Source organism: Vanellus vanellus (assembly GCF_965231255.1).
Source record: "Vanellus vanellus genome assembly, chromosome: 17".
NCBI lineage: Eukaryota > Metazoa > Chordata > Aves > Charadriiformes > Charadriidae > Vanellus > Vanellus vanellus.
This window is the reverse complement of record NC_138922.1, coordinates 5,088,946-5,114,117: the sequence shown is the minus strand read 5'-3', so window position 1 is coordinate 5,114,117 and position 25,172 is coordinate 5,088,946. Positions and strand designations below refer to the sequence as shown.

The window sequence follows — 25,172 nt, the reverse complement described above, 5'->3', positions numbered from 1 at the left end:
ATGTAAATGAAAACTGAAAAACCTGAAGAATTTTTTTTAAGCGTAAGTCATGAGAAATGCACATACTTCTAATAAGACAAACTTTTATTTTGGAGAAGTAAGTTTTAAGTGTTTTAAAAGAATAGAAACCATTAGTTTTTCCCCTGAATTCTGTCTCTCCCATCAGCCGTGACCTCTGTACTCTTGAACTTGGGTTTCAGGAATTTTTCTGTCTCACTGACATGCACTGCGGCACCATGACCTTCGGTGAGATGGCATCAAATTGGCACACTTACAGCCAAGTAATAAATAGCAAGCTCCAACTAGGAGCTAGAATTGAAATTGTTTAGCTGTGATTTTCCTTATGTACAGTATGCATTCTTATATATTTAATTGTATGCCATCTTGTTTGGCTGTAAATCATACTGAGGTATTTCTCATTTGTGCATTTTTCTCCCAGATCAGTGTTTCATTAGTCTTTTGAAGGGTACATTCATTTCACCATTATTAGGGCTTGCAGGTAGTCTCTTGGATAAGCCATAAATATTCTGTCTATCCTTCTTGGTTCGATCCCATTCCAGGTCTTGTTTTTTTGGACTGTTGGCATTATGCTTCCCAGAATAAGACCTCCACAATAGCTGAGAGCTTCCCACTGCTTGCAATATATACTTCTTCAATTATTCAGACTGAGGTCTAGAGATATTTTCTACTATTTTTGCATGGCTGTATCTTAATGTGGAAGGGGTGAGTGAGCTGTAAACAAACAAAACTGTATCATATCCAGAACCTGCACTTCCACATAGCCTTGTTGCTTAAATATCATATGATTGTCCCTTTTGTAAGTGAGCGTAGTGTCTTTCAGCTGGCTGTTTTCCATTTGTACTTAATTATGGCTTGTGGAGGCTATGCTGCCGCCTCCGTTCCAAAACACAGCCATGCTGCGTAATACTATATTAGTCAGTCATAGCCAATCAAAATTCTGAATATCTGAATTGTATTGCTTATATAAAAAGGCAAATTTTTAGGTGGCAGTTGCTTATTTAGAAAGATAATTTGTCTTCTAAACCCAGAATTTCTTGAGCAGGGATGTCAGAAGTGTGATACTTATGTAGGATTCAATGTTTCAGGCTTTGCTGGGAACCAGTGTTCTTTTTAAAAATAAATTAATCCCAGTTTTTTTAGTTCATTAATAAATAAGTCATAAAATATATTTGTAAGTAGAAACAAATAGAAGAAATTGAACTCTGTGTTCTACATATGATGGATTTCTTGGTGCCTAATTTTATGTTTTATATGTTTTCAATAATGTGGCCTATTTGGACAGTATTTTAAATTTTAAAATAATATTTTCTTATTTTTTCCCTCTTTTCTGTGGTGTTTGTAGGGCACTTTTCCACATGGCATAGACATTCTAACTGCAGCTGATTATTTTGCTGTTGGTAATAGAGTTAACTGTTATCTGACTATAAGGTAAGTTTGCAAGTGTTAGTTTTCCTAAACATGAGGGACCTCTTTTACATAATGAAATATTTGTCTGATTGTTTAACCTTACTGAACATTATGTTTATTACTGTTGGTTTTGAATAAATTAAAATTTGATTTTTCTTATTTCTGCATCACACTGCTTATTATGCATAAGACATGGTGAAAATGTGACCGTGATTTCCTTGTCTATGTGAGGAAGCAGCCAAGAGGCAATATTTGCAGGTGCCACAAAACTGTCTACGCTGGTCAACATTAGAGAAGACTTAGGGGATTTTGTAGAGTTGTAGTAAATGGAGAGGCTGTTATGATGGCAGATAGGCTCTGATGTGGGTAAAAAAAAATAAACTAATACCCATTTACTAAAATACTTTGCACAAGTTGTTGAATGTGTGGTCTGTGTGTAGACCTTTAACTTAAGTGCTTATATTTTTCATAGGTAGCTCAGTGAAAATCTAACCACAGTATGCAGCAGTGTTTGAAAAAACAAACTGATCACTGGAGTATGGAGTCTGCAAAGAATGTAATGGGAAATACGGAAAGTGATGTGGTGCTGTTATAAATCAGTGGCTTGTCTTGGAATACTGTGTTCTGTTCTGGTCAGCTATCTGAACGTACAATAAAGCTGAAGTCAGGGGAATTCAGAGGCAAGATGGGTGCACAGGATGACTAAAACAAATGTAAGATTGCACTTCCTCATGAGAAGATGAAAAAGACTGAGGGCTGGGTTCTAGCTTTAGTTGTCTAAGACAGACAGTCTAGCCTGGTGTCTAGCCTCTCTCCATAGCCAATGCAAAGAGACAGGCACCTACAGGAGGTGATTCAGACCATTTTAAGATAGGTCAGATAAATTGCTCTATGGAGTTGCATGTTGCTCAGAAGCCAGCAGGTTTGAAAGGCTTGAAGAGAGTATATTCTGGTGGAACAGAAATAGCAGCAAACAGGTATATGATGGTTTATGCTTCATTCCCAGCGTTGTGACTACCAATGAGCAGGTTTTTAAGATAATTTGCACTGGAACCCTCTATCCTGTCCTTGACTATTTTTTGTATTAATCTGTCCACCTCCATATTGTCCCTTTTGTGCATAATCATTTCAATCTGTACACATCTTCACCTTTTACCTACAGTCGTTCCTTCTGGGGTCCACACCCTCCTCCTACGCTCTTCCCGAGAGCCTCTCTTCCCCAGAGCTCCCGCCTACTGAGCTGAGATGGGGCAAATGCAGGGGCTTGGTATTCAATGCTGCTCTAGAGCGGTATAGCGTCAATGTGATTTTTGAAACGCTGGCTTTTTGTACTAGTAGAACACTGAAAATATTCAAAATTGACAAAGCAGGTTTTATTTTCTCTCTTTTATAATTTTCGCTTGGAGACTAGTTATGTTCTCCTTACTTTTTGAGAGCTGAATTGTTAATGTATAATTTTTTTTTCAAATGCTCGTTTATTACTCCTTCCATGGTGATTTCTGGGGTTCTTGTAGGAGTGCTACTTATTTAAGTGGAAATATTTTTGCTGTTGATTTCTTTCTTACCCTCTTGTGCCTTTCTTTAAATTGTGCAACAGAAAGAATAAATTTGTAAATTCTTTATAAATAATCTTAGGCAGTTCGTAGCATGATTCCGTGAAACCATGTTCAGTGTTATTAATCAAACTCTTCTTTGTAAATTATTTGCCATCTCATTCGTTATATTACTTTCAAAAGTCTTCCTCACTTTGCTCTTCAAGCAGGATGTAATTATTTGGATCAATATTTAATTATTTCCGTATTTTCGTCTGAGTAACATCAAAGGAAAAGTGCATAAGCGTATAATTGGCTGCATAGAAAAAATGTATCGTTATGATGTGGTAGGAAAAATGGACCTTTCTGATCAGTATGCCTTAAGGTGTTGTAATTGTTTATGTAGCTGGAAAAAGCTGCTTGAGGTTCATATTCCAGATCTGGAATCTTTAGCTGTCCTTCCCTCACCCAGATAAAACAATCCTGGGATGCTTTCTATGCCAGCATAGTGCCGCTATGGGAAAGGAAGCTGTGCAGGTCTGAAGGTTGGTACTACTAGACTCCTTTGGGCAATAAAAGCTCGAAAAAGATCTGTCAGTTTCTACAGCTGAATTTGGTTTTGGATAATAAATGATGACATAGTCTTGTAGAGAAGCAGTATCATATATATTTTTATATATACGATATATATGTTTGTGTATAAATATCAGGAAGGCTAGACTTGCATCCAAGCTACTTGCATTAAATACTCAGTAGGGTAGAAAAGATGAGGACTTGAGGACTGTAGTTAAAGATAGTTATAAACTAAAACTGAAAGTGGGATTGGGCTATAGACATGGCCCAAGAGATCAACTTTGAGCCGGGCAAGGAAGTTCAGATCAAAATGTTTAGAAAGAATGGTGAGTGCTGAAACTAGGACCCAAAAAGCAACTATAAAGAAGAGAGAAATATGGCAGGGGAAGTGTGTCTATTATTGTATGTTCTTCCAGAACAAGGAAAGGAACCAAACAGTAACGAATTTTCTCATTTCTTTGCTGGCATCAACTGGTTAAACCAACTGTCTAATCCCTCTCTAGGGCTCATAGCAGCAGTAGTAGGTAGTACTTCTGTATCCTGTATTGGCTCAAGTCACTGAGGTCTGTGCTGTGGATTTAAGGATTCCTGCTCTTCTGATGAATTCATAGATATCAGTATGGTAACATGCAGCAGTATTTGGTTTTTGTCTTTGTTTTGCTTCTGATCACACACACACATATTAATGGAACACTATTATGGTTGCAAAGTTAATCGCTCAAAAGATATGAAAAGGTGAAATTAAGGTAATCCGTGTGTCCTTAATTTCGTCCCTTTGTGCATGCAGTTTTGACACAAACATGTTCTGCTCATTGTTTAGCTTTCCAAGATTATTAAACATACATCAGATGTACTGAAAAAACATTTCACTTAACTTTTGTTGACCTTAGCTTTCAATAGTTGATGCTTCTGAAGATTGGAAAGCAAGTGTGGCTATAAAGTTAGGTAATTACACAGGCTGCCTAGGGTAGTTGATTCTGCTGTTCCCTTACATCTTAGGTCTTGACTTTGCAGCTTTAAAATTTTTTGTCCGAATTGACTTTTTGTGTATGTTTTGATTTTTAAAAAGGACAAATTGAAACCCCATATTCAATTTTGGACCACTGTGTTTATGACGATGTAGCATGTTTTTCTAACTTAATTATACTCTATGCTGTGGATTACATCATTAATACATTTCTCCAATCTGAAATCACAGAATCACACAGAATTTTCAGAGTTGGAAGGGACCTCTAGAGATCATCTAGTCCAACTCCCCTGCTATAGCAGGATTGCCTAGAGCACATTACTCAGGACTGCATACACGTAATAATACATATTAATATACACATCTACATTTTCTAGAATGTAACAGTGGGTATTGAATGTTTATTTTTGCTTTTTGTTGCTGTCAAGCTTTTTGTACATATAGTAGCTTTTGTAGAGAATCTTGAGTTTTACAAAAGTGATTTAAATTTTTTTCAATAATTGTAAAATATTTCCTATTGTACTATTTCATTCAGCTGTATCTCATTTAGGAGAAGGCATGCTTAAATGATTTTTTTTTTTTTGGTTGCTTTAAAACTGGAGGATTTAAATCTTTGGAGTAGCTTGTGGTAAAATGCGCGCATATGTTGACTCTGTACTCTGTCTCTATGACTTTTTTTTTCCAGTGTGTATATTGCTGGCTTTCCTGAGTATACACAGCCAATGATTGATCATTTAGTTAACATGAAGATTAACCACTGGGATAGGTAAGTTCATAAAGTCTAATTATTAATATCCAGGAATTGACTGTTCTGCATATCATGCTCTCCTAGATTATTTCTATAAACTTTGCTCATACTAGAGTTTGCAGTACCTTTTAACTGAAGGAAACTGGACAAGTAGTAGCTGATGTCATCTATACCTCCCTAGCATATTGTCACTTAAAACATGTTTATGAATTTTGTCTTTTTGCCATGACCTCAATCTGTTAATAGATTAATAAAACACATTTATATGGTATACAGTGTATGTGAGGGGTAAACACCATCACCATACAATTATCATAATTAAAGTAGATTTCATGCATAGAGATGGTGCTTAGTCATATTCAGTGTTCATGAAGATTAAAATGTGTACATATAACACAAATGAGATTATATCAGTGCTGATAATAGTTTGCATCATGAGAAATAATAATAGTTTACTGTAGCGTCCCTGCCAATGCATAGAACGAGCCCTCAGGTTCTACCATCCACATGTACGTTTTTCTTTGTCTCTTTCAGCAATAAGCTCTCTTCATATAGCTAAAAGCTAGCTGTAGGCTGTCTGTTTGGTCTCCACTGTTTTGTTTTGTTGGCTTTTTTTGAGTGGGGGAAGCATAGGATGGACAGAGAATACTGTAAGTTTTAGTATTGCTGGGGTCTTTATTTTGGTCAGGGGCAGGAGTCCCTTCCTGACATTATTATTTTCTTTCATACATTACTTCTGTTAAATTGCTAACCAAAAAAAATCCAAAAATGCTTTTTTACATCTTCAGTGTTATTCGAGAACTTTCAACCAAAGCTCTGCATAACCTTACTCCACGGGCTCCTGAATACATGGCAAATGTGGGTAGGTAACAAATAAGTTCTGCATAGTGTGCCACATCAAACCTTCTGGCTTATGTAGCAAAAATGTATTAAGAAGACTTAAACATGCACCATGACTTAATAAAAATTAAGATTTCCCCTGCAACTTAATACAGTGTAGTGAGACTAATAGCTTTACCAGTTTTCAGATTTTATGCAAAAATTATAAAATACTGCCAGATCTTGTTCTGTCTGGGGACTGGACTTTTGTTATCCGGCTACACTGGACCCTACCAGTTCTGAGATGAATAGATGGGTGTAGTTCTGTTGCAACAATTCAGGCAGCTAGCCCTCAAATTCCTAGCTTTTGTTTTGTTGATATAGCTTTGATGTCATAAAGGGTGGGGGGATCTGTTTTGTCTTGTCCAGTCTGACATCTTCAGAAGAATTCCTTTTTGACTGTTGTGTGTGTGATCAAATGTTTCTTAGCATGAATCCGGGATCCTTTGCTCAGCCCGCTCAAGTTTCTGAGGATGTACTAGCTGCTTTTTAATAGGGCTGAAAGAGAGTGGCTGACACCCAGGGGAATCTGTAGTGACAGATCTCACCTGGGCTCCCTATAGTGGACTAGGAAGGTGGCAGTTTACATGGAAGTAAAATTCCTTGGAAGAACAAGCCTCATTTCCCTTATCGCTCAGCTAGCCCATTGCCAAATAGCAAGTATATTATTTTATTTATTCCAAACAGAGAGCTAGCTGTGAGTACAAAATTTCTTGGTGTCCTGTAGCATGCTTTGTCAGAATTTACTTGTATTTGTAAAACTTTTTTTCCTATAATGGCTGGGATATATTGGCCTGACTTTCCAGAAATGGTTTTCCCATGTTATTTCTAGGCAGACGTGTTTACATTTAGAACTGTGATCTGTCACTATCCTTTGTTTAAAAAAAAAAATATTAAATATTTAATCTCTTTCAGTTTTGCCAAGACTTCTACCTTTATCAGTGGGCATGGATCTGCACACACGCCATGGGGCAATTCTTGCCTGTGCTGAGATCACCCATGCGCTGTGTAAACTAGCAGAAGAGAATAATAGGTATAAATGCAAGATTATCTTGACTATAAATTTTCCTTTCATGTCTGGCCTATTGAAAGCTTCCTGAGTATAATTATGGAAATCTCCATCTTACTGAACTTCTTTTCCATTGATTTTTTTGTTTGTTTTGATCAGTCACGCCAAGACTTCACATTTTATTCAGTGATGTTATAACCTGAAGTCTAAATTCATCATCAGGAAAGTGAGATCATTTGCTGCCTTACTCGGAGAATTCAAAGTTATCATTTAAATACAGATTAAACCCCCCCTCCCCATAAGTATGCCATCTTTCTGGTGAGGGGACAGTCTTTCATCTTCAATGTTAGAGAAAGAGCTCCTCAAATAACTTGTTGAGTTGGACTGATTTAATTGTTCTTCTGAATACTGGTCCAGATATATATATATATGGGTGTATACACACACATATTGCATATAGGTGATGTAGCCAGGTTAATTGACAAAATTATTTGGAGATGTCTTTGCTTTAATGTTGTGATTAAAGAAATGAGTCATTTACCTTTTCTTTCTTTCACAAGAATAATTTGTGAAAAATGGTTGAAAAACCTTATAGCAAAAACTAGAACTTGGAAGTTACGTTAGCAGTAGAATTTTATACTAGCGTGATTTAAATTAGGATGAGTGGCTGTTTGAGATCAAGGTAGTGGAAAGTAAGAGTCCAGAGTGCAAACTTCACTGAAAATAAATACAATTCTGCAGGAGTCATAGATAAGTGTATACTGAAGAAATACATTTTAAAAAAACCCAGATGGACTTTCTGGGTCATTTTTGTTCCAAAAGTTGGATAATGACTCTGATTAACCTCTTTTATTTTACTTCTGAGAAAATTTTGGTGCAGTCATACAAAGATATCTAAAGCAGTGAAATCTAACAAGTGTAATGTTTGTACAAATGTCATTGTTTGTACAAGCTAAATATACAGAAATTTAATTCAAATAATAGATATCAAAAGTGTGCACTGATTTTAACAGCTTTAATTATTGACAGATAGGAATTTGCCAGCAATGTCTATCAAAAGAATTTATGTTTATCTTAAGAGTTCCTTTTTCAAGCAAGTTGAAAAGTTAGAGGAAAAGATGCAGAGCATTTTTAGGAGTAGGAAATACTTGAAATTGATGGAGGAATCACAGAAGTGTTGGAGTCCAAAAATGCAACTGAGCTGAGAAGGGTTATTGGTGTATTACTGATTATAAAGTTATTAGTAAATGCTGCTAATTTTTTATAGTTCTTTATGAATGAGTTGGCTGCGTGATAAGGAAAGAACTTACGTAATTATGTTTGCTGAACTATTTAAAATTAAATACTGCATATTTCTGTTGAGCATAATTTGGAAATCAAATGATTGTTTTTCTGTTTGAAAGTACAATGAAGTCATGGAAAATAAAATATTTATAGCATGATTAGGAAACCAGTCTTAAAATTTTTTTTATACCTTTACAGATCTATAACATATTATTTCAATGAAAAATCATTGGAGGGACTTAAGCAAATCCATCAAGAGGTTTGTAGCAAGTATAAATGTATCATCTAACCTGGTGTGTTATATTATTTTTAAACAAACATTTGCAATGAAGACAGTTGTTCTCCACCTTCCTCTTTCCCTTGCCAAAAATAAACAATCTCAGAAATCTGAATTTGGGCACACACTCCAGGCTGCCTGATAGCTACATGTCCTTAAATGTGTGTCTTACTCCAGTGTAAGCTTGTATTTGGTCCCTTTCTGTTCTGCCAGCTTCTTAGCTAAGCCACTTTCTCTGATGCTCCCAGTTACACTTCTGAAATACCGCATGGGGTTTTGCTTTGTTTTTCTTTCTCCTTCTGTTTCTTCTCCTTTTCTGTACATACTGACTGGCCTTACAGATAGATGTATGGCTTTGGCCTTAATGTGACTGTGCTCAGGAGAGATCTCCTAGTGAGTCCATTCTCTGTCCTTTCTGTTCTTTTTTTTCACTTTATTGTGATTTCTTTGCTAAATCCTTGCATCCACGATTTACCTGTTTATAGGCTTTGAAAGTCATATTTTATATTTCAGCTGATGCCTTGTCTTTATCTCTACTTACGACATAGAATCATAGAATGGTTTAGGTTGGAAAGGACCTTGAAGATCATCGAGTTCCAACCCCCCTGCCATAGACAGGGACATCTCCCACTAGACCAGGTTGCCCAAGGCCACGTCCAGCCTGGCCTTGAACACCTCCAGGGATGGAGCCTCAACAACCTCTCTGGGCAACCTGTCCCAGTGCCTTACCACCCTCAAAGTAAAAAACTTCTTCCTAATGTTTAATCTAAACCTGCCCTCTTCCAGTTTGAAGCCATTCCCCATTGTCCTATCACTACATGCCCTAGTGAAAAGTCCTTCCCCAGCTCTCCTGTAGGCCCCCTTCAGGGACTGGAAGGCTGCAATAAGATCTCATCGGAGCCTTCTCTTCTCCAGGCTGAACAGCCCCAACTCTCTCAGCCTCTCCTCATAGGAGAGGTGCTCCAGCCCTTGCATCATCCTCATGGCTCTCCTCTGGACACGCTCCAGCAGGTCCATGTCCTTCTTATGTTGGGGACTCCAGAGCTGGAGACAGTACTCCAGGTGGGGTCTCACGAGAGTGGAGTAGAGGGGCAGAATCCCCTCCCTTGACCTGCTGGCCACACTTCTGATGCAGCCCAGAACATGGTTGGCCTTCTGGGCTGTGATCGCACATTGCTGGCTCATATCACAGAATCACAGAATTTTCAGAGTTGGAAGGGACCTCTAGAGATCATCTAGCCCAACTCCCCTGCCAAAGCAGGGTTGCCCAGAGCACATTGCTCAGGACTGCATCCAGGCGGGTCTTGAAAACCTCCAGAGAAGGGGACTCCCCCACCTCCCTGGGCAGCCTGTGCCAGTGCTCTGTCACCCGAACCGTAAAGAAGTGTTTCCGTGTATTTGAACAGAACTTCCTGTGTTCTAACTTGTGCCCATTACCCCTCGTCCTGTCACTGGGAACCATTGAAAAGAGCCTGGCTCCATCCTCCTTCAACCCACCCTTTAGATACTTGTACGCCATAATAAGGTCTCCCCTCAGCCTTCTCTTCTCCAGGCTAAAGAGTCCCAGCTCTCTCAGCCTTTCCTCATAAGGCAGATGCTCCAATCCCTTAATCATCTTAGTTGCCCTTCGCTGGACTCGCTCCAGCAGTTCCCTGTCCCTCTTGAACTGGGGAGCCCAAAACTGGACACAGTATTCCAGTTGTGGCCTCACCAGTGCAGAGTAGAGGGGGAGAATGACCTCCCTCGACCTACTGGCCACACTCTTCCCTATGCAGCCCAGGATTCCATTGGCCTTTTTGGCAACAAGGGCACATTGCTAGGCCATGGATAATTTACTGTCTACCACAACCCCCAGATCCTTCTCCTCCGAGCTACTTCCCAGCAGGTCCGCCCCTAACCTATACTGGTGCCTAGCATTCTTCCTCCCCAGGTGCAGGACCTTGCTCAACTCATGTTGAGCTTTTCGTCAATCAACACCCCCAGGTCCTTCTCCTCAGTGCTGCTCTCCAGCCATTGCCCGCACAGCCTGTATTTGTGCTTGGGATTGCCCCGATCCAGATGTAGGACCTTGCACTTGGCTGTGTTGAACTGCATGAGGTTGGCTTGGGCCCACCTCTGCAGCCTGTCCAGGTCCCTCTGGATGGCATTCCTCCCCTCCAGTGTGTCTACCTCGCCAAAGAGCTTGGTGTCACAAATGAAGTCTTGTCCTGCTCATAGCAATTTAAAATGATTCTATGGAGATAATTTTGCCTAACTTGTCACTTAAGTCCCATGTTGCTCGCTTTTTTCTTCTGGCTCTGATTTCTTCACCTAATGGAACAGACAATACCATAGTGTTCAGGCTCCTACTTGTTTTCTGCAGTCTCTGTAGTACCTTTAGTCCCAGTTCCAATGTGCTAAAGCTGTCAGGCTTCACCATTTACCCATTATCCTTTAAGTACATAGGTGCTTGCTTAACTTTCTGCATAAGTGAAAGCTGCTGCTACAGATTGAAAATGCATCTTTGTCTTTGTTTCTCTTTCTTATGTTGAAATGCCTAAAAGCTTGATCAGCAGTCTCTGCTGTTACAGTGGCCTTCATTTGTTGTGATAGTTTGCAGTTTCTGCTGTTGTCTGTTCTTATAATTAATCTGCAAAGTCGGTGTAGACTTTCTTTCTAAAAATCTGTTTTTTTTACAGAGAAATTTGATAATGACTGATTTTTTGAAGATGGCTTACCGTAATGTTGATAATGAGATAACATTTTTCAGTCACATTTGAAATTCTGTTGTAGTTTTTTCTGTTTAATTGGTAGCTAACAAAGTTATTTTCGGTTTTCAGAGAATGCAGTATATTGTAATTTTAAAAGGGCCAACTGTGGAAGTCAAATGTATTTTTAAAAGCCAAGCTATCTTCCAGGATGTGTGCAGGAGCAGCTAGGATTTGGAATTAAGAAAATCAGTGCTCTATGAATGTGTTAAATTGATTTTCTTTGAATGTAAAATTCAAATGGATATAGACAGGTGTGTTTTTTTTAATTTTCCTTTTAGTTTTATTTTCAAAATAATCCAAGGTGTTGCATAGCTCACAATATATAGACATTGCATGTGAGGAGGAAAAATGAAAACACTTGTATCAAACAAACTCTGCTAATATTAATGTTTGTTGCTTTCCCTCCACCCCACAGCTTTGCAGTCGTCAATTGTACAGGTAAGAAAATGGACACATAAAAAATACTTTTTTGTGTTGGAAAGTATCAATTAGAAGTAATGAAAATGGTAGGATCCTGGGGGGAGTTTGGTTTGTACGAGTTAGTTACACCTGCCGTAGACTGCTGGTCTCGCACGGCTCATCAGAATGCAAGCACATGCATTCTTTTGGCTTTGTTTACCTATTACAGAGGCTGATGTCGTTTTATAATGGTTGTGATGTTTAGAGAGTGCAACTCACAGGCTTGTTAGATTAATGGAAAAGTGGTAAGTACTGGTCTCAATATGGGGATAGAGACAGTTAAAGAAAGGAAAGAATGTAACACACAATATGCTCACTAATCCATGGCTTCAGCAGCATGTAATGAATTTCTTTCCCATTATTCACCTGTACTGGAGTACTTGTGTGGTTCAAATAAGTCTGTAGAAATGACCTTTAACTAATAAGTCCAGGAGTCCAAATTATTTTTTTTTAAAGGAGCTTTTATCTGAATTTTGGAATTATTTTCTTCATCCCGTGTAATGAGTAGGCCAGGAGTATTACAAAAGGTTTGATACAATTTTTCAACTCTTGCGCCAAAGAAAATGTAAATGAGTTTTCACTGAGTTGTTTTTCATTTCCTATTTATTGAAGCTTCCAGGAAATAAAGGGGAGTTTGCCTAAGTAACTGTTAAGTAAATGTGAAATGAAACTGGTATGTGACTTCAGGGTTTGTTCCTAAATGTAAGGAAGTCAAAACATAATTAATGACTTGTATTTCCTAACGATTGTATATGCGAATGAGGGGTTTTTCTGCTTTAACTGACAAATTCTTTGAGCTTTTGGGCAGGTTATTTTACTTCTTTGCACATGATGTTTCTGAAAACAGTAAACCTTAAGTGGGTTTTTGTATAATTATTAATTACAATTTAAAGACTTGGTATGTAAGTTTTTGTATACTGAAACTTTCTGAAAAAATGTTAAAATTTACTTCTTGAGGGTCGTACAGACTGATGTGAAACTTCCACTCCAAAGTTAGCTTGTACTGGTGGATGGTTTTAATGCTGATACTGTATATTAGTGTCTTTGTGGGTGGCTGTCTTGGCTCCCATAAATTCTTTAATGTCAGGGTGGAGCTTGGGTGTAATTTGTTTTTGTCATAATGTGCACTTCTTGCACTTAATGATATTTATAAGATGCCTACAGAAATGTTTTCATTCTAGATAAGACTTCTAATTCAACTCCAAGCAAAATTGATTCACTGCTGTTTAATACTTAGGCTGAGACAAAGATGTCTACCATAATCCATATTTTAAAATATTGGTATGCATAAAATATTTTAAAATAGGACAAGAAAAATAAACTAGGTTATAAAAACAAACCAGCAATTTGAGTATTGCTGGGCAAGCATTTAGTGAAACAAGCCAAACTTGTTTTGTGATGAGTAATTATAGCACATAATATTCCAAAGATTTCCATTTGAGAAATTGCTACTGGGAATTTTCAGTGTAACAACATCTTGTAGGAATGTTGAAAACCTGTGTGTTTTATTTGTGTTTCTAGTTTTTAAAATGCATTAACAAAAAGCATCAGGCCACATGTCTCAACTGTTTATTAGATATTTTGCTTTCACTTCTGGCAACAAAATAGCTGTCTTTTTGTGGGCCGAATGCATTTAATACTTTGATCAAGCTGTTTTCAGAAATTCTGTTGGCCTGTGAGAAAAGGAAACAGAAGTAAAGTGTAAAAATGCCGTGTTTTTTTTTCTTTTTTTTTAAAGTCATAATTTATAAATTTTAAACTGGATCATGAGTTGATTGTCTGCTGCTTAGGATTCCATTGAATCCCTAAGTACCTCAAGTAAAAAAAGATAAAGCTAAAGTGCTGTAATGGAGACCTTCATTTAACTCACCATCTGACTTTGTTTAAGGAGCTCTTTGTAATGTCTTTAACCTGATTTTGAATGACAGCCATGAATTATCCTTCAGACACAGACCAGATTTTGAGTTGTACAGCACAGTCTCTCAATTTTGAGCGTACACATTTGCTTATTCTAATTGCAGAAAATCCTGTCCTCTGCTGTATTAACTTTTTTTTTTTTTAAAATGCAAGTATCTTTCTGTCTTCCGAAGTCCTTTTTTGGGTTTACCATAGTATGCTGAAAAAGGAGAATGCAAGTCCAGGCACGTCAGTCTGTACTTCCTTCCATTAGTCGTGATTCTGACACATTTGATGCACAAGTTTGTCTTGAGGAGCTGGTTGGTTTAAGCATTTGCATGTGCACTTCCAGTTGAGTATTGCGCAGCGAGCCTGACTTTCTGTATTAAATGGGCACTAGTTAACAGCAAGTCATATGCAAACCGTGAACTTAAACAGTATTTGGCTGTTGTGCCTGTTTTGTGCTATATAGGTTAAGTTATAGAGTTATAAAAATTGAGCTATATTTTATTTGCTTTAAACTTTGCTTTTATATATAAAAACGTATGACATAAACTTGTGGCATCTGTTGCCTTAAGCTGTCTTACTTAGGGTAGGAAGTCAGTCTGCCAGTTTAAACACCATGTTAACGTCAGCCTAATTTCCACCAAACCAGCATGGTTAATATCTTTTTTTTTGTAGCAGATATATTTCTGCAGTGCATCTAAGACCTTGTACTAGTTCTCAATATGAAAAGTCCTCAAGAAATAAGCATTTTTAATAGTAGTTCTGTTAAGATTCTTTAAAAATACATCATTTGATACAAGGTTCTTGACTGAATATTCATATGAATAGAAATTCAGAATTTTTTTTTCTCCTTTCTTGTAGCCAGTTCCGAGTCTGATAACATAGGTCTTAATACACAGAGTTGGGCAACAAGATCATTTAGGGACGGATATGGAAGTGCTGCAGATAGATATGCTGGGCTTCTTCCAGGCAGTTGCACCTCACTTTTGTATTTCAGCAAATGTTCTATTTATTGGGCCTTCAGGGTTCCCATCAGAGCTGGGTCTGACAAGATGCGCAGTGTTTGTTAGCGACTCCCACACTGGATGATTCAGGTAGCGCTATGTGCTGTGTGCCAAGTTTTGCTCTGATCTCATTCTTGTAACATATGAGGAGGCTGGCAGCGTGTATTACATGGTCAGCTATGTGAGACGAGCAATTTTGGGGTTTTAGAATAGGAGACAGTGTAAGTTGGACTGTCATCTTCAGGGTTTCAGCTTTTCCAAAAGAGTAAGTTAGCCCGTAGGCATTGACAGGTGCTAGGCAAAAGAGAATTTTGGCTCATTTCAAAGACCTTTAAGGTTGCAACTGATCTTGATGGTTTCAGGGCAAATGTATTTCTTGGTAGTCATCTATGTAAAAGCTTTTTAGGCATATTAACTTAATCAGCAAATAATTCCAGCCTTCCAACAAAGCTCGTCCTACCAATTCCTCCAAGTTTAAATTATTTTTTGCATCCAGTAGCAAGATGTTTCTAGTAGATCATGCTATACTGTATTCTGAAGAGTTGAAAGGTGAAATTTCTTTTGCTAACTGAAGTCACTGGGAAAACTCTTACTGCTATAGAGCCAGGATTTCATGTGTAGTCTTCCAGTGTTAGAATGCAATACAAAATGTGTGTGGCCAGCATATGAATTTACAGTAACCTAAAAATCGGTGTTTGTCAGTTTAATATAGTTTATTCTCTGCATCTTCAAGGGATGACTGTAAGAGCTTTGTTAAATTCACAGGTGTTTTCATCTGTGCTCAAAGATGTCTCTTTCCTCCTCTGTGTATCTTGTGATAAAGCCATTTTGTACTTCCAAAGCCCAGGAAGTGTACAGCCTGGACCTTTCAAGATAAACTCTATTTGGGACAAAGAGTTCCCATGGAAAATAATTGTTTAGTATTCATATGGAGATGAAAATACTTATTTGGCAGGTGTTCTTAGCTTCCTGGAAATTGAGTATTTGCAATTAAATCTCTTCAGCTATTCGGGTAGTTTTAACTTCAGATTCAGGTATTTATGAAAATGTAGATGCTATTCAATTCTAAACAGCTTCAGTTACTGTTATGTTTGTAATCTGTAAGATAAATTCTGAACTTCTCACAAAAAGCAGGTTTTAAATAATTAAAAAAAAAAAAATCCACAACAATACCTTGAACTTCGGTATGCACTGAAAAAGAGCACTGTCATTGGTTCTGCTTCAGGCCTACATAATTTTAAAATAGATACCAGCATTCTTAGGTCAATAATCTCAATTCATCAGTTCTGCAAGGTGTTATATATTTTGATTATATTTTCCACAAATAAATTGTGGCTCATCCTAAGATGTTTCTAGGAGAGAAGCATTGCTGTGAAAGTGCACATAGGAAAGAATGCTTACGAGCGCATGGAACCTGGGCACTGCATCAGTCAATTTACAAGTTGAATTAATAATTAAACCTTGAGACAGGTACCTCTAATAATGTGATGCAACTTGTGGATGTGTCTTTGGAAGAAAAAAGAGAGAATACTGACTGTGCAGCAAAATTCAGAATCTCTGAATTAGGTAGATTGTATCTTTTTAATTTAGTGAAATACTGTAGAGCGAGATAAAGTTAATAGGAAGATGCGCATCATGTTTGACAAACTAAAGATCTAGGATTATGATAGAATTCTTAGTTCTTAAAATTGAAATATGTATGAGCTGTCAAAAGGGGAAAAAATTTTGGCTATATTGACGGACATACTGTGATATCTAGGCAAGAAAAGTTTTGGAGAGAAGAACACATTATCGCAGTGCCTTCAAAGATAGATTTGATTATAGTTTCTGCATTACCTGGAAATCTTACTATGCAACTTACTGTCACTGTTCTTCATTCTTGCACAGAGACAACAATCCTCAGTGGAGCTCTAAACTCTGAAATTAAATGGAGTTGATGTAATGCCAAAGGAAGGGATAGCTGTCAAATTATTAACATAAGAGTAGCTTTAAGTGGCCTGACTTCCTTATTGGCAGTGTGAAGAAGTGGAGAAGAGCAGCCTTTATGACTCAGTTCTTGCTTTGTAGTTTGAACAGAAGTCCGTATCTGAATCCTTGCATCAGCAGACTCTGTTGCACACCAAACAAATTTAAAAGATCATTATTTTATACTCATTTGCAGTAAGACAACAGACAAAAGGCAAGGAATGGGTGAGGACAAAATGAAGGGAAAAGAAACATTGAAGAGGAAGCAAGCCTTGCCACATCATTCTTCTGTTTTTGCTGCTTGTTTTCTAATTTAAATTTTTTAGAAGCTGGAGAACAGACAACATGGCAGGAAGGTGGGGTAGATAATACAAAGACCTTATCAGCATGGGGATGTGGAATCTGTGCTTGCTTCCTATGATGATAAACTGAGTTGTGGATTATTACATTGAGCTTAATATATTGATTGTCGAAAGCAAAATTCCCAATTAAAGGAAGTGCTGGTGAGAATATTGTGGAGTTGATGTCTCAGCAGTACCTGAAGAACCAATGAAAATGTTGAGCAGTCAGAAACCCAGTGCATGTTACAGGAGGCATCTACTTGTATGGAACGGAAAAACTTGTTTAAAATGTTTAGGCTTTTGAAGCTCATATAAAAGGATAAATTGGAGAACAAAGTTCTAAGAGTTGTTAGGGTTGCTAAGTTTGCCTTGTGAGCACAGCTACTAATTTTATTGTGGGGAGGGAGGCGGAGAGGAGGCAAGAAAAGGTTTTTAAAAAAAACCAACACCCAAGCAAATAAACAAAAAAGCCTTTGTTGTTCCTCCCCCTTGCTGGGAGTTTCTGCCAGAGCATGGCCATACAAACAGGTGATTAAGGGTTTGGCACACCTCAGGGAGGAAATATTCCAGCAGAAGCGAATGGAGACAAGAATAAGGAGTTGAGGGAGGAAATATCTGAAGGAAGGGCAGGGGTCAAAGGTTCATAAAATGGAAAAATTAAGCCACAGAGGGTGACACTGTGCATGACACACCAAGCAGTGCTCCTGGCACCTTGGGGATATCCACGGAACCAGCAGACATTGCTCAGCAGAGCGAGGAGACGTCTCTCTGCCCGGAGACGTGTGGCTAAAGAATGGAAACAGGCCCTGCTGTTTCCAGGACACTTCTCCCTCTCCCCACTTTGTGCCTGGTTCAGACTTTCTCCTCCCAGTGCTGTCAGCGGCCAGGGTACTCTTCAGACAGGAGGACTGGGCTGGATAAGTCCGAGGTCTGAGCTGGCAAGACCATCCTCGTGTAACACACACTTACTTCAGGAGGGTCTGAAGCATCTTGAGCCATTGGAAGTTTTTACCCCCTCACCTGTGGTGATGAATGCAGTCACCTTTAGCTTTAGGAGGGAAGGAGAGAGTGGAGACAGAAGGGTGAGAAACTTTGGCAAGAAAGTAAACCAGTTAACATCTGTGAAAATGGGAACTGGTAGGTGAATTTTTTATTTAATGTTCCAGAGATGAAGATTCTGTTATAAAAATACAAGTAATTGCTTTTCAGTTGTGAAAGAAGCTTGTAGAGGCTGTCTGTCCTGTGGCAAGTCCCACAGATTCGGAATGCTTCCGAAGCAAGCGAAAAGGAAAGCACAATGAACTTGACAGTCTTTTATTATTCACATTAAAAAATAGAAAGACTGGGACCGCATTTTTGTAAGAAGGTTAAATATTCAGGAGGGTTTTGTATAAATCATGCTGAAGTCAAGACAACAGTTGATTTAAAAAGAAGTATTTTAGATGCAAAACTCAGATTTTGTGATCTGCTTTCATTCTGAGATGGTTTTGCAGGCTTTTTCCTCACTAGGCAATGCACTCAGGTTGCTTGAGTAGGTTATTCTCTGAAGGCTCTGTTTCTGCTTTGCAGGGGTTTAGGTGGAGAACTGATGAGACCAGCTGGTAAGTATCGCAGCTGTGGTGTGAAAGCAGAAAATGTGCAATAATGAATTTTTCTGTTTACTTTTTTTCCCAGTTTGTTTTGCATATATTGTGTTGAATGCATAAATGAAGTATGCACAGTAATTAAAAAAAAATACAAAGTTTGGAGGCCGGTCAGAAGACAGGTACACCAGAACATTGGTTGCCAGCACAATTGTGAATAACCCTGTTTATGTAAGAGATGGAGATAGTTCTGGAATTTATGTCACACATTCTCTCCTTCTCTTCTTGCACATAGTGAACTTCCTTCAGGGTTGAGCTGGCTTCTTTCATTGATTTATGCAGATTCCTCTCCAGAGGAGATGTGATCTGTCCATTAAGACAGATGTCATCATGTAACATTATTTTATCGTAATACGTATGTGCACAAAGGTGAAGAATAAAGACCTTGTAAACAGCAGTTTGTGGAAAGGCTGCTATCACAGAAAAGATGATGGGTTGCTCACATGGATTTTGAAGATTTTTATATACAGAACCGCTGTAAAAAGGAAGGACATTGCAGGAAAAAGTACCCATCCAGGTAGCCTGGGTGGATGAGGAGATGATGCCAACTTGAGTTTCCTGCTTATGGGTCAAATGGAGGAAGTGCCACATAGCAGATTCTGGCTTTGAAGATGTGAAGCCATCCAAACTTAGTGGGTAAAGGAATCTTGGTGCCAAGATGGAAGGGTGATCAAATAGAAGGGGTGGAGGGGACAAGGGTATTTCTGAAGTCTTTGAATGAGTTTGCAGTCTTCTGACACGATAGTGCAGGCTGAAAAAATAGGTAGGGTTTTTTAAATATGTTTTAGCTTTTAAACAGGTGAGTATTTCATCATATTGAAGAAGTACAAATGACAGTATTTTGGCATGATACAACCGTGTAGGTGGAATAAGAGAAGAATTGAAAATATTCCACAAATTGCCTGCATGTCTAATGAAGATGATGGTCTCAACCACAATAGAGCGTAAAAGGAGTGGAGAACTAAGGAGGAACCCGAAGAGCCTTGGGTTTAGTCACATTGTACTTAACCTTGTCTGTGAATAAATATTAGAACAAAGAAGTTGACGTACAACATCGAACGGAGTTTGAGCACAGGGAGCCTGATTGTGTGACATTACCATAGTGAGGACTGAATTCAAGAGTAGATTTGGAGCCCACTGTGTTGATTATAAATGAAGATGAACTGTGTACAGAGCCCGGAGTAAGATTTAAAGATTAAGTGTGGGAGGAGAGGAAAACAAAAAGGTGGCATTATATAGTAGCTTGTTTTGTCCTCTCCCTCCTCCCCACCGACCCTCCACCAACTCTAAAGCAGTCAGGCAGTGAGTATGGATGTATACCGATCTGTTTTATTTGAACTGATCACCAGGAGGTGAAAGATAGTGTTTTCCCTAAGTGCTGAGTTTTCATTTGAGCAATGCAGTCAATCTACTGTATAGTAAAAGTTTGCGGTATTTCCTGCATTAATCTCTATTCCCCAAAACAGCCTTGAAACATTAAAAAAAATACTATTCTGAAAGTGGTTTTGTAAACTTAGGAATCATTTACGTTTATAGATTTAAAATAATAAGAGCGTAATTATTAACATGACGTTTTCTTGTATTCTGAGTATCAAAGGAAATAAAGCTGTCTCCAGTTTTATAGCTCCTAGTTCTGTGTAGTGAACAGATGCCACTCCTTGAAGAGCCAAAAAATGCTAATAAGAAGTAGGAAAACCTTTCATACGTATTTGAACAATTTTTTAGGGGCTGCAGTATTACCCTTGTCCAAGTTGGTTCACTGTCAATGATAGTACATAGCCATTCACAGACTGGTATGGAAACAGAAAGGTGGCCAGTATGTACATATGCACCTTAAATGGCAGAGGAGGAAAATCGTAACACCAAACAATGGATCTGCATGAATAATGGGACTAACTCTTGTCAGAGAACAGTTACTACATACTAGCTTTTTTTGTATGTAAGAATCACAAGTATAATTTCCTTTAAGTTTCTAATTTCACATATTTTGGACTTCTAATTGCAACTTTTCTTCAATTTGAAATTAATGTAACTTGATGTGGTTGCACTTCAAAATTGCTGCGATTTCTCTTTTTTTGTATTTATGCAGTTATCAAATTTATTTTCTTACAGTCTGCACTTTAATTGAAAAGTTGTCACTATCAAAAATGCCATTTAGAGGAGATCCAGTAATCGGTATGTCATATTTTAAAAAACCTTCCATTATCTTAGTAGTTATACATTAAGCTAAAGTATTAATGAATGATGTTTTTCAAAGAAGCAAGATTAGCAAGATTGGTTGGCCTAACAAATAAAAATTATCGAAGATACACAAATACTGCAACAGGTGATTTTATTTGAAGATTTGTTTTGTAGCTGTCGAGTTTTCAGCATTACCGGTTTTCAGCATTATGCAGTGTTTGTGCTATGTACATTGTAAACCAAACCAGAATAGCTATACTAATTGAGAATCACAGCCTTGTTTATTTTGGAAAACCGAGGAAATACATCAATAAGTATAATTGCCGGTCTTTGTAAAAAGTAAAACAAGTTCAGAAAGTAAGAAAAGTTAAACCCAATTATGTTCCTTACTATTTCAGGTGGCTGGCAGTGGTTAATAAATGACAGTCTAAGAAGTCTCCCTCTTGTTTCAAGCGGGGCACGACAGCATATAAAGGTACAGTAGTTCCTCCTTCTTCATGTGGTCACATTAAACACAGAATTAGAAATATTTTTGCTTCCTGTTGGTGGATTATTTTTCATGGAATCTAGTTGGTTGAATGTTTCTTAGATTGCAAAGAAGGGTTATTTTTAAAAAAAATTTAAATTCCTCAAAACTCACAGGGCCCTTTTTGATTAATACTTGAGCAGCTGTCACAAGGGTTGTTCTTGTGTGTATGTTTGGACACAATAATTGACAGGTACTGCATCAACAATGGGCTGGCAGTGAGTAGTCGCTGATGGTTGCTTAAAGCTACTTGCTGTTGGCTCAATGGTTGCATTGATCTGATATTTTGCTTCTGTTTCAGTGTACCTGTAATATGTGTAAGATAAGTTGATTTTGTTAGTTTCAGAGAACTTTTGTGAGAATTAAAAAGAATCTCTGGATGATGTCCTGAAGCCTGATGTGCTGAGGGCGTGTTTGTTAACAGTGAGAACATGGATGTGATCAACCAGAGTTACTTAGGACAACATGCGTAAATTTTCCATTAAACTCTGTTGCAAATCCTTTTACCATGCTCTTGAGCTACTCTAATTCTGATTATTAAATCCATTGAGGGATGTGTTTCATGCTATTTTATGCCCATAATTTAATCCCTCCAGTTATTTGTCTTACTGTGACAATTTGGTCTTACGCCTTTGAGGTGCCTTTGAGGGTAGAATGACTAGGCTGTACAGAATAGGCTGTACAGGATTCCTATGTTATCATTTAAGATTTCTTGTACCTGGAGAACATGAGTATTAATAAGTATCTTTGCTACTAATATGGAGTGAACAGTGCATGGTTTTTGTACGCTCTGAAATTTATTATAGTTTTGGTCAGCATTATATTATTAGCTGAAAAGTATAATTCAACCATGAATTTAATGAGAAAACTTGTTACATGCTTTTTGAAATAGCAGCTGTATTAGTTTTGTGTTCTGTATTGGTGACCAAAACCTCTCTAAAGATCAGGAGGTTCACGCGTAATACGCAACCTTTGATCCTTTTCTAAACCAATTAAGATTGAGACACAAGGATTGTGATACTGGATATTTGGGGTTTTTTGTTTATAATCTTCAGTCCATGGGTTTTTTTCTGTGTTTCATTTCTATACCTTCCTGGGGAAATAGGCTTTTTTTTTATTATCAATCTGGCATCAATATATTGAAGATGAAATAATGAATTCTGTATTTAGTAATACTGTTTCATCCTGGAGGTCTTTCAACTGAACTGAAAATACAGTTGATACGTTACTATTAATGTCTTAAATATTAATTTGTCTTATTGGTACTTTTGAAGGAATAAGAGTAGAATCTGTTTTTATCTTACATAGGTTTCCTATTCAACTGTTCTTAAACCAGTACTGGGAAGAAATAAAAAGAAAGTGAATGTCAGTAGCTGAAGGGAATGATTTTTTTTTAAGAAATCCACTCTCTTTTTCCTTAACCTTTTAATTCTAAGCACAGTTATCATAAAGTATGACCTTCGTGTAAATCTATCAAGTTCACAGTTTTGCCTTTGTTGCAGGAGTCTGCAGTCTCTGCTCTGGCTGCGCTGTGTAATGAATATTACATCAATGAAAAGGGAGAAGCTGATCCAGCTCTACAGGGTAATGACTCATGTTTACAGTAGAGGCAGAAAATATTGGGCTGGACCTAACTTGCACTTTGGAGGTATTGGATAGAATGGGGAGGAGCATCACTAATTTTAAAGGACCTTAAAATGCTGCATGAAAGAATGATAAAACGAACTGAAAGTCCAGGAAATGTCTCAAGGGTTTTGCTTGTTTTAGACTGGAGGTGAATACAAGGTACTCTAATAAAGAAAATTAGGAAAAACAGATTGCTTTTCTATTCCATTGTGTAAAACAAAGAAGCAAAGAATGTGTGTTTGTGGCAAATCCTAAATTTTAATGAAGTGAGACGTTTTCAAATCATATTTTGATAAACTGTATGCCAGAGATCGTGTCTCACTTAAAGAAGAATAATTGGTTAGGGATAACAAAAGAAGGATAGCAAGGACACCCAGAGTTCTTGTAAATGTGCACGTGCAGCCTCATCTGTCTGGATTTGAATCACCAGTACAGGAGTAGGCTTAAACTTTTCTTAGGGGCATATGAATCAACATCTGGTTTTCTTGGACCTTTATTTCTTTCAAGTATCAAATTGTATCATGCCCATCAGAGAGAGATTGCTGGAATGTATAGATAGATATTTTAAGAATAACAGCATTTATGTTCTTCTTTTTCTAAAAATGACAACAAAATTACATATATGTAACGAAACAACGATCGATTTTTCTATTTTTTGCCATTACTAAGTCATTCCTAAATCAGGTAACAGAATATCTTATTATTTATTTCTATTACAGTAGTTCCCAGAATCAACATGATACCTATCACTTGCATTGTAACATGCAGTCAGTGCCCCAAAGAAGTTATGGCTGATACATAAAAGCAGACTATCTTGATTTTAAATTATTTTCTATATTGCCAAATCTCTATATTTTTGTCAAAAAAAGTAATTCCAAAAATAGCCCTTTCTTTCAAGCAGACTGGCATTGCATGCCTGATTTTTTGTGGGCAGCATGGGAAGATGTGATATGGTACTGAAGCAGATTAAAAAAAAACAACCTCAGGAAAGAGTAATATTTTGTAAAAACAGAACACTTAGGGCAGTAGGAGATAATGCTGAGTCAAACAAAGAAGGCTCAAAATGAGTTGAAAGATTAATGGGTTACATTTTATGTACGGGTGAACTTTCAAGTGTCTCTAAAAGTGGACTGGAAAACTCAGCCAGATGTCAAAATCAAGAGGGAGAGAAGATACACTGGAAGAACATGCAATGGATGGCTGCATCTGTTTTGATGCTTTACTCTTAGATGCCTGTGAAGCTTGTTTTTTTTGGTTTTTTTTTTTATTTATTTATTTTTTTTATTTCCCCCCTCCCCGGATTCTTGGTTTTCATCTGGCTTGTTTATGAAGGAATCATGGTGATGTAGCCATGATGGTCTTTAGGGACGTAATTAGAGTCAGATTTGTAGATATAGGCAAAATTTTTCATCAGACTTTCTGGTGTGATTTAGAGAATAGAATTTAGAGAATAGAATTGTGTCTTGAAAATTTTTCTGTTCTAAAAAAATCTCCAGTCAGCTCTGCCTTCATTATGCTTTTATTTGTGTCTTCCACATATAGTAACAAAAGTGCCCTTATATATGCCCTTTTATAAGGAGGAGAAAAGAATGTATATTGTCATCTCTGTTCCAGTAAAAGCTCTGTATTTCAAGACCATTAAAATCTTTGTTTGTGGGATTGAAATCCACTACTCAAAATCTTCCCCATAATGTCTGATGTATGTGTGGAATCTACAGGGCAAAGCACATTCAATGACAGTGCGGGTGCCTTAGATAAGTCAATTAAAGCAGGTCTAAATATGATTAAGGGAATTAGAAAAAAAAAGTTTATGATAAAATTTAACTGGTGTTCCACTATGAAAATACAAACCGAAGTTACTTTAGTGATTCACATTCTGAATCTGTCCTTATAAGACTGCAATTTTATTGAATCACATCTTTTGCCTCTATTTTCACCATTTGGTTTTTTTGGTTTTCCCTGCCTTAATGTGTTCTGGTTTCATTTTGATGACTTTCTCTTTTAATATTCTTTCAGGATGGTTTGTGTTGAATTAGTATTGTAGACACTTCATAGGCCAGGTCGTTTTATGAAGCTGA

At 37.4% G+C, this 25,172-nt stretch overlaps 1 protein-coding gene across 1 annotated transcript in view; it reads left to right on the top strand.

Annotated features, from left to right (window-relative positions):
- Positions 1–25,172, top strand: part of TBCD (tubulin folding cofactor D) — a 134,236-nt gene that overhangs the window by 73,456 nt on the left and 35,608 nt on the right. The window contains exons 18-27 of the mRNA XM_082492341.1: positions 1,364–1,449; positions 5,186–5,266; positions 6,037–6,110; positions 7,043–7,160; positions 8,619–8,679; positions 11,863–11,885; positions 18,688–18,719; positions 20,874–20,936; positions 21,341–21,417; positions 22,971–23,052. Coding sequence (XP_082348467.1) covers positions 1,364–1,449; positions 5,186–5,266; positions 6,037–6,110; positions 7,043–7,160; positions 8,619–8,679; positions 11,863–11,885; positions 18,688–18,719; positions 20,874–20,936; positions 21,341–21,417; positions 22,971–23,052 — 697 coding nt within the window. The remainder of the gene's footprint in view (positions 1–1,363; positions 1,450–5,185; positions 5,267–6,036; positions 6,111–7,042; positions 7,161–8,618; positions 8,680–11,862; positions 11,886–18,687; positions 18,720–20,873; positions 20,937–21,340; positions 21,418–22,970; positions 23,053–25,172) is intronic.